General features: G+C 45.3%; 1 protein-coding gene across 1 annotated transcript in view; it reads right to left on the bottom strand.

The window, feature by feature from the left end:
* Positions 1-609: 609 nt before the first annotated feature.
* Positions 610-10,355, bottom strand: part of LOC311356164 (hatching enzyme 1.2-like) — a gene marked incomplete at both ends in the record, with an annotated part of 10,467 nt that continues 721 nt past the window's right edge. The window contains 9 exons of the mRNA XM_084475924.1: positions 610-620; positions 1,011-1,138; positions 1,857-1,938; positions 2,052-2,230; positions 2,777-2,890; positions 8,287-8,437; positions 8,551-8,622; positions 8,730-8,826; positions 9,246-9,361. Of these exons, the coding sequence (XP_084332050.1) occupies positions 610-620; positions 1,011-1,138; positions 1,857-1,938; positions 2,052-2,230; positions 2,777-2,890; positions 8,287-8,437; positions 8,551-8,622; positions 8,730-8,826; positions 9,246-9,361 (950 nt within the window). The remainder of the gene's footprint in view (positions 621-1,010; positions 1,139-1,856; positions 1,939-2,051; positions 2,231-2,776; positions 2,891-8,286; positions 8,438-8,550; positions 8,623-8,729; positions 8,827-9,245; positions 9,362-10,355) is intronic.

The following is a 10,355-nucleotide window of genomic DNA, read 5'->3' as shown; positions in this document are numbered from 1 at the left end:
AATGGTAAAATAGCGACCTCTATTGTCCAATAATAGCATCATATGGATTGTGTATATGTACATATAAATGTATTTCACTTCCTGTATGCTTTGAGCATACAACGTTGAAGTCAAGTATTAAAATGTTTATTCCGATTTTGTATGATCCTGCTAGGCTTATGTGAGGCAGTGCTTAAACTTAATAGACTAAAGTGTGCTAAAATTAGGCCTACAGTTCCACTTTGATATTTTCTTTTCTGAATGCTGATCTTGCAAGCCAGGTTTTTTCTTTTTTAAACTGCATTTATTTATTATGTATTAAGACAGTAAAGAGCGGAAGGGGGGTTACCTCAAGGTCATCCCTAAGAAGTCATGACAAACAAAGCAAGCCCGTTAAAAAACAGTTTGTCATAAAAAGGACAGAAAACCAAATCATTTCCCGTTAAAGTACAAGACGGAAGTCTTCCAAGGACAATTAGGTATAGCTGTGTGGGATCCACACAGGATGGATTTAGTAAAGGGAATGACAGAAGGGAGGGAAGACCAACGTGTTCCCATTAGCTTTTAAACGTAAAGGACTTGGTGTCAGCGATTCCGTCGTCCATCAGAGCATTGAATCCTGTCTTCAACTCAGTAGCCACCTGTAAGGGGACGTCAAAACACGTTATGCATGGTAAATGGACTGCATTTACGCAGCGCTTTTTTAGCCAGTGACCACTCAAAGCACTTTGCAGTATTGTCTAACATTCACCCATTCACACACCGACGGCGGTGTCAACCATGCAAGGCGACAGCCAGCTGGTCGGGAGCAGTAAGGGTGAGGTGTCTTGCTCACGGACACCTTGATACTCACGCTGTGAGAAGCCGGAGATCTAACTAGCAACCTTCTGGTTACCAGCCAACACGCTCCTCCTCCTGAGCCACATGCCGCCCGTTAGACACAGAAGCCATGAATCTGTTGCTCTACCGACCACCTTGTTTGATTGACGTTGATTTTCTGCCTGTTTGTGTCATATCTGTGTTTTACTCACGGCACTGGTAGAGTTTATTGAGTCGTTTGATGTCATTGCTGCTCATCTTGGTGCCTCTTCCGATGTCTGCCTTGCAGTTAGGGATGGGGATGATGGTGGGCAGACCGTTCTGCTTGGAGAATGCGTATCTATGGCAGAAGATGAACACAAAGATGTAGTAACATACGGGCCTGGGATTATACATTCAAATAGCATTAACAATAAACATATAACTGATACAGTGAAATAGTATTACGTATAGGGGTGGGAATCACAGGGTACCTCACGATAACGATACCATATGCGACACATGGCCTGTGATAGGCCTACTGATAATAGCGTGATACAGCGATTCTGAAATAATCAATATATTGTTAGGCAAATCCTATAACGAAACATCACGATATATGTCTGACGATGAATACAAAATGACTGTGAAAAGGTAAAGTGCTGAATTTCGGTCTTTATTCACGGTCCAAACTGAGTTTTTCAGTTACTCGTCTTTGGTTGGTTAACTTCCATTCAAGTTTCCTTCATTCATGTGTTGAGCGCAACCTCGAGGAGCAGGGGAATCTGTTCAGAGCGCCTTATTTTATTAATTAAAATATCGATATTTGGGGTGATATTTCCTGTCTTAATCTGCTGGGATAAAGCATAAAAATGCAAAATAAATTCTTAAAAAATATAGAATAATATAAACATATTGTTTTTAATAGAAAAATATGATATTGATATTTGGCGTCAGTGTAGGCCTATTAATTCTCGTATTTTGCACTAAGAAGGGCGACAAATTATATCCCTGTATTGATTTTTTGTCCCACCCCTAATTACGTATGCACATGAAGACACGCAGGCACACACACTGACCTGCTGTAGTGCATGATGGAGTTGTAGTCGTACGGAGTGCCCAGGTTGTTGGTCTTGACCTTGTTGAAGTTGTTCAGGTTTCCTGTTGAGAACGAGAGATCGTTGTATACATACAATTACTGCTTACCTTCTTAATAACAACTAATAATAACTAACTCTTAATATTAACCCAAGCAGTGGCTAGGGTGAGCGAACCTGGCTTGATGTTGTTGGTCAAGATATGGACGTGGTCGTCTCTGTCGGAGCGCGCCTGCTCGTGGTGGAAGCCCAGGGCGTGTAGGATCTCATGCTGGATCACTCCAGGGTGAACACACTTATGCTGCTCGATGGAGATCCTTTGACCTCCTCCCTGGCGACCTATATAGGACGAGCACCTGTCACACACACACACACACACACACACACACACACACACACACACACACACACACACACACACACACACACACCCCCCCACACACACACACACACACAAATTAACACATAAAGGCACACACACACACACACACACATACACATTAACACATACAGGCACACACACACACACACACACACACACACACACACACACACACACACACACACACACAAACACACACACAAGCACACACACAGGCGCACACACAGGCTCACACACATACACACAGGCACACAAACACAATCAAACAAATATACACAGACACGCAAAAAACCACAGGTGCACAAACACACACACAGGTACATACACACACACACACACACACACACACACAGGCACATAGTCACACACACACACACACACACACACACACACACACACACACACACACACACACACACACACACACACACACACACACAGGCACACACAGAGAACATCAGAATTAACAGACGAAAGATGGTGGAGTAGAATGTGTGTGTGCAGCCGTGAGAGCTTGTACCCTTTGGAAGGAATGAAGGAGAGATAGTCCTGTTGACTCCCCCTCCAGACGAAGCGAATACAGGAGACTTTGTGGAACTCCACCACACTCTGGATGAGGACATTTCGCTCTTCCCTGCCTTTAGACACACAGAGGATGGGATCGGAGGAAGCTCCAACGGTCGTTGAACATGTCCCCGTAGAGAATCAACTGTTGCAACAGTTTGCTGATAAAATGGGCACACACACACACACACACACACACACACACACACACACACACACACATACACACACACACACACACACACACATATATATACCCCCCCCCCCCACACACACACAAACACACACACACACACAGGCAGATATTCAGTGACTTACTGTAGTTTGAGGAGATTTCAATAGGCACGTTGACATAGCCTGTGGAGTTGTTTGGCCAGGTGCAGCCCCGGGCCGTGCAGGGAGATGCGTTCCGCTTCAACGGCGTGGCGATGTCCCCATTTGTGATGTATGTTCCTCCCCTCAAATGTGCTGTAGGAACACATATTTACATTTATCGACGAAGGACGATGGTTATCCATGTTTGATTCCCGTGGGATGGCCCTACACACACGTACCCAGCCCAGCGTTCGCAGCCTCGATGTAGTCCGTGGCCCCCTTGGGTGCCTCAGTCCCAGCCTTGTTGCTATCTGCAAACACATTGAGGAGGTGTTGTCTGACACTCATTGTCTGTAGCTTGTTTAAAGACATGTGCGTTGTGTTCGTATTACAGAGGGAGCCACAGAGCGGTACAGAGCAGTATGGGGGTCACGGTGTTGTGTGCCCGTGGGCCACACGTTGACGCACCTATGCCCTAAACTTCCCCATGTCCAATCAAGGGTAGGACATCCGCTTTTAATCCAGACAATATATGAACTCTGTTGAATTGCTTAACTGTTGTAACTGCTGATCTGCTGTTTCTAAAATGTTGTAACTGCTGATCTGCTGTTTCAACGCTAAGTATACCGACTGCCTCGAAGAAAACAGGATCAATTGTGCCCATCTGCCCATGGAAAAAACCGGACTTTCAGCGACACTACCATATATGAGCAGGACTTCCTCATAGAGGAAGACTGGCTCCCCAGTAGGGGCCCAACCGACAGCCCACAGCTCTCCCAGCCTTCGCACGATAGGTAAGTGGTGTATAACACAAACGGGGTTGATGGTGACTCAGACTGGTCCGGAGAGTGAGGCAATATAAAGAGGTTCAGAATTGTTCCCCGCTTCGTGGCCCACAGGGACTGAGGTGGTAAGAAACACCCCAGAGTTCGATCGTGTGTAGCCTAAATTTAGCTTAACCTCGTAGGGGCTTAAAACGAGTGACCTGTGTTGGACACATAGACCAGAGTCTTCCTCTACCGAGCTTAGCCAAGGATCTCTGACACGTACAAGGAGGGCCAGCACAGGTTAAGCCCCGGGGCCGAAGAGAAACCAGTATAGGGTACCCTCCTCCTAGACGTCAGGAGAGGTCTTCCCACCTAGTGCGACTGAAGGTTCTCCCACAGCCCTCATGCTATAAAAACCCATTATAGGCAAAACACTCGACAACGGCCAGTGTGTCGTGGCTACAGAACAACTCACCCAGTTTTTTTTCAGCATCCTTCCCTGATGTGCTGTGTCTTTTGCCCTGCAGGGAAAGAAACACATAAACACATGTATAATTTTGAGCATGTGTTTGTGTGTGTGTGTGTGTGTCTGTGTGTGTGTGTGTGTGTGTGTGTGTGTGTGTGTGTGTGTGTGTGTGCATGTATGTCTACACACAACAATGTTCACCTGTTTGCTATTAATGCGTGAAAGGGAAACAAAAGAGGGAGCGACACAGAGAGAAACAGAGAGAGAGGGAGATAGAGAGAGAGAGAGAGAGACAGAGAGATCAGGGAGAGAGAGACAGAGACAGAGAGGGTCTTACCGAAGGAAGGGAGAAGACAGCGCTGGAAGTCACAGAGAGGACGAGGATGAGAGCCACGAAGGAATTCATGATGAACCCTTGCTCCAATCACTCGATCTTATCTTCTTTTTCGGTCCAAGGATCTGAACAGATTCGTTGAAATCAAAGGAAGAAAGAAACAGATAAGCACAGCTGTAGTGTCAGCGTCCGAGGGGGGGACAGCGTAAGGATAAGGATAAGGATGTCCCCTTACCTCTTCAGGAGAGTTGAAGGCTGCACACAGAAGCGTCTTGTCCTCTTCTTTTATAGACCTCTGATGACTTCTGAAAAGTCCTCCTCAGTTGTATTAGTGAATGCTTAGTGGGTGTAAGATGACAAGATCTGTGTTGAATCTGAGCCAAAAGTGTCTAAACAATTAAAAATAAATGATGACCTAATGATGACCAAAACCAGTAGGGTCAGTAGTGGGAAATTAAGAAAATTTCTGCTGCATTTGTGGAAGCTCTCCGCGGTGAAGCTCATTTTCGTGAGAAAATTGCATCAGAAAATTGTCAGTTTATGTATATGTTCCTTTTCAAGGAAATGCTCTGTCATACCAACTAGCTGTCTTTTCTAGTAACTTGACCAGTGTCCTCTCAATGGCCAGCAGAGCTGCTTAAATGGCCTTGGCCCATTGTGTTATCGGTGTAGGACTTGAGCCGCTTTAAACAGGAGAAGCTCCTTTATACACCTGCACATGTAGCTCAAATTGTTGCCACTAATGAGAACAGCTTGTAAAGCTGAGGCATTGCACTGTCCAACTCCATGTCTTTAAGGAACACTAAGAAATCACACAGCTTTCCCTGCTTTGTCACCCTGCAAGTCCTGATCTGAATACAGGACTTGAAGTTCAGACCTCAGGCTCCCTGAATCAAAGTGATGGTGATGAACTACCAAAACAATATGAAACTTGAACAAGGAAATGTGGGAATTATGTTAAACTGAAGCAAGGAATTGTGTGAATAAGTGTATGAAATGTACGATGAAAAGTGTCTATCAATTTCGCCAAGCAAATATCAAGAAATAGGTTGCAGTTTCGACTCGCTTGCAAAATCCGCGATGTGACAATTTTCTGATGCAATTTTCTCACGAAAATGAGCTTCCCCTCTTTGAAAGACCAGCAGCCGCCACTGAAATGCACACACACATACACACAAATGCATGCATGCACACAAATGCGCGCACACACACACACACACACACACACACACACACACACACACACACACACACACACACACAAACAAATGCACACACGCACACACACGCACACACACACACACACACACACACACACACACACACACACACACACACATACTGTGGCAACCCGGCCCGAACACAGCGGCCCTTGAAGCCCAGGGGGCAGGTGATACAGGGGGTCTACCACCCTTTTCCCCTAGAGGGCGCTGGGGACCGTAGTAGCGCTGCAACACTCAGGGCGATGGGAAACACCTGTGCAGGAGGAAGGAGATCAAAGGCAGGTGAGGTGCATAAAAGCAGAGTGGATGCTCTGTCTAAAGGGGGACATGTGGTTGCAGTGCGAGGAGACAGACCGGACTGAGATTCCTGGCCAGGACGAGCCAGTCCCTGACCGAGACTGACCCGCGGAGACAGCCGGCGTATCGGGACGGCCCGCCGCGCACAAGGACCGAGAGGGACCGTGAGAAAGGACCGGGAAACCCGCTGAGGCTCACGGAGCACGGATTTTCAGTTATAGTTTTTTCTACGATGTGAGATGTCCACCCAGTTATGATTTGGATTAAATAAATGCGCCAATTTTTCGGTTTTTCCGCTGAGAGACGTATTGATTGGGGGGAGACGGAACATTACGGAACCGGGTTACCAGAATACACACACAAGAACACACATGTGAAACATGCATGATGTAACGTGGTGACCAAATTAGCTCATTAAGCAGCATGGTGTTGAACTGGTTTAGAGAGTAAAATATCTGAGTTTTAAACTTTGAATTTAATTTAATTTGTCTTTGAAGATATGACCCCCCCCCCCCCAAAATATCATAGCATAGCTTACGGCCAGTGACGGACTGGACGGTCTGGTATTTGGGTAGGCAGTTTGGCCGTTTGGCCTCTCGTGGGCCGGTCGGGCCGGCCAATCACGGAGCGGCATGCTTGTTGGGATCGTGCGGCCCCACCGTCGCGACGGCGGCCCCGCATTATCTATCTCACCCCCCCCCCCCCCCCCCCCCCCCGAGTAGACAGACATGTTTCATGAGGGAGATTCTGAGGTAAAAAAAACAACCTGAAAGCCAGAAATTTGAAAATCATCAACAAATAAAACGTCCCCTTCGTAGAAGCAGATATCCTCACAGCTCATTACAATCGCTCATAATTGACAGATGGCTCTGTCACTTTATAACAAACGACAATCAGATAATAACTCTGAGTTGGCAGCGACGGACCTGCAGAACTACAGGTAGGCCTTCTAAATACGACGTATGATGGGGTAGTGGCAGTTGCCTATATCCTCACATAGATCTTAGAGTAGCCTACTGCAGATTTTACAAACGACCTGTTTTACCTGATTTTTACGTGGCTTATAAATAAGCATTCCAATTCAAACCTTAATGATATTTATGTCATATTTTAATCATTTTTAGTGATTAAAATTGTTAAATCCCTTGTAGATCAGTACTTTGGAACATCATTTTCTGATTCTTAAGTAGGTCATAGTATCTGTGCGATGTTGGTTAGTTTATGGGTGGGTTGTTGTGCATTTTCTCTATTTTCTATTGTCTAGCTTTCAGAAGTGAAAAAAAGACAGTTGGCTTTTTCTTTATTTCTTTTTTTTTTAATTTTCCAAGTACCCCCTGCAGTACTCCAAAGTACCCCTAGGGGTACGCATACTCCCGTTTGAGAACCACTGAAACGGGGGTACACAGTTGATTATACTTCATAAAACGGGTGGCTTAAATCAAGCGATCTGATTGGTTCCCAACTGTTGTATATTGAGTGTATACACACAGCTATGACGCCCGTTCAGTTTACAGAGTTCAGTATCACTCCGCACCTTGAACTGTTGTTTATTTATATATAAAAGCAATAGCATAGTTCACTGAAGCCTAAAAATATGTTGATTGCTGGAGAGGGTGGAAATGTTGTAAAGCAATAGGCACACGGTAAGTGAACTCGATAGTAGGCAAAATTGCTGGCGAACCGAGCTACCGTCTCTAGCCTAGCCTTCTTTCTGAAGGACGCTACAGTGTGTTGCATAGCAACCGCCGTACACTTTGCAGGCAGCCAGGAGGGACTACTTTTTTGTATTTGTTAAAAAAAAATCCTTTTCCGACTTTCTCGCTTTTTCAAAATTGAGGGCGTCTATGACTTTCATTTCGCCATACCTACGTAACCATTTGCGTGTCGGGACGGACAACGCCCCTTAACTGTGGTATAATGAGAACATACCACAGCCTGTCGTGATCTATTGCTTAACTATACTATAGAGTATAATCAACTGTTGCAACAGTTTGCTGATAAAATGGGCACACACACACACACACACACACACACACACACACACACACACACACACACAGTGACTTACTGTATCTTGAGGAGATTTCAACAGGCACGTAGACATAGGCTCTGCTCTTTGGCCAGGTGCAGCCCCGGGCCGTGCAGGGAACTGCGTTGCGCTTGGACGGCATGGCGATGTCTCCATTTGTGATGTGCGGTCCTCCCCTCAAATGTGCTGTAGGAACACATATTTACATTTATCGACCACACATCACGAGGACCGGACGAGGAAGAAGGACGATGGTGATCCATGTTTGATTCCCGTGGGATGGCCCTACACACACGTACCCAGCCCGGCGTTCGCAGCCTCGATGTAGTCCGTGGCCCCCTTGGGTGCCTCACTCCCAGCCTTGTTGCTATCTGCAAACACATTGAGGAGGTGTTGTCTGACATACATTGTCTGTGGCTTGTTTAAAGACATGTGTGTTGTGTTCGTATTACAGAGGGAGCCACAGACAGAGCGGTACAGAGCAGTATGGGGGTCACAGCCAGCGTGTTGTGGCTACAGAACAACTCACCCAGTTTCTTTTCAGCATCCTTCCCTGATGTGCTGTTTCTTTCGCCCTGCAGGGAAAGAAACACATAAACGCATGTATAATTTTGAGCGTGTGTGAGGGAGCGACATAGAGAGAAACCGAGGGAGAGAGAGAGAGACAGAGAGATCGAGAGGGAGAGAGAGAGAGAGAGAGAGAGAGACAGAGAAATGGAGGTAGAGAAAGAGACAAAGACAGAGAAACAAAGACAGAGAGGGTCTTACCGAAGGAAGGGCGAAGACAGCGCTGGAAGTCAGAGAGAGGACGAGGATGAGAGCCACGAAGGAATTCATGATGAACCCTTGCGCCAATCACTCGATCTTATCTTCTTTTTCGGTCCAAGGATCTGAACAGATTTGCTGAAATCAAAGGAAGAAAGAAGCAGATAAGCACAGCTGTAGTGTCAGCGTCCGAGGGGGGGACAGCGTAAGGATAAGGATGTCCCCTTACCTCTTCAGGAGAGTTGAAGGCTGCACACAGAAACGTCTTGTCCTCTTCTTTTATAGACGCCATGGGTGGACCTCTGATGACTTCTGAAAAGTCCTCCTCTGTTGTATTAGTGAATGCTTAGTGGGTGTAAGATGACAAGAACTGTGTTGAATCTGAGCCAAAAGTGTCTAAACAAATGAACAAATAAACACAATGATGAAAACATGATGATCTGTCGAACCAGTAGGGTCAGTAGCGCGAAATTAAGAACATTTCTGAGCCACATTACAGAGTCGCATTTGCACACACACACACACACACACACACACACACACACACACACACATACACACACGCACATACGATACGATACAATACAAATTATTTATTTTATTAATTTGAAATTTAGAAATTTGTTGAATACATACATACATACAAATGCACACACACATAGACACAAATGCATGCATGCACACAAATGTGCACACACACACAAACAAATGCACACACGCACACACACACACACATACACATACAAGAACACACACATTTCACTTAAGCTGTGGGCAGCTTAAGTGAAATATGCATTATCTAACGTGGTGACCAAATTAGCTCATTAAGAAGCATGGTGTTGAACTGGTTTAGAGAGTAAAATATCTGAGTTTTAAACTTTGAATTTAATTTAATTTGTCTTTGAAGATATGACCCCCCAAAATATCACAGCATAGCTCACGGCTATTCATAGAAAAATCATAATAATAATTCATAGACAACCTTTCATGGGGGAGATTCTGAGGTAAAAAAAAACCTGAAAGCCTTCATCCATTCAAAGATGCTGTAAGCAAGAGAGCAGAAATTAGAAAATCATCAACAAATAAAACTTCCCTTTCGAAGGTACAGTAAACTAGAAGCAGATATCCTCACAGCTCATTACAATCGCTCATAATTGACAGATGGCTCTGTCGCTTTATAACAAACGACAATCAGATAATAACTCTGAGTTGGCAATGCCGGGACCTTTACCTGCAGGACTACAGGTAGGCCTTCTGAATATGACGTATGATGGGGTAGTGGCAGTTGCCTATCCTCACATAGATCTTAGAGTACTGCAGATTTTACAAACGACCCGTT

Source organism: Micromesistius poutassou (genome assembly GCF_964030765.1).
Source record: "Micromesistius poutassou genome assembly, chromosome: 12".
NCBI lineage: Eukaryota > Metazoa > Chordata > Actinopteri > Gadiformes > Gadidae > Micromesistius > Micromesistius poutassou.
Note: the sequence above shows the minus strand (reverse complement) of the source record. Positions and strands in the feature narration are given on the sequence as shown.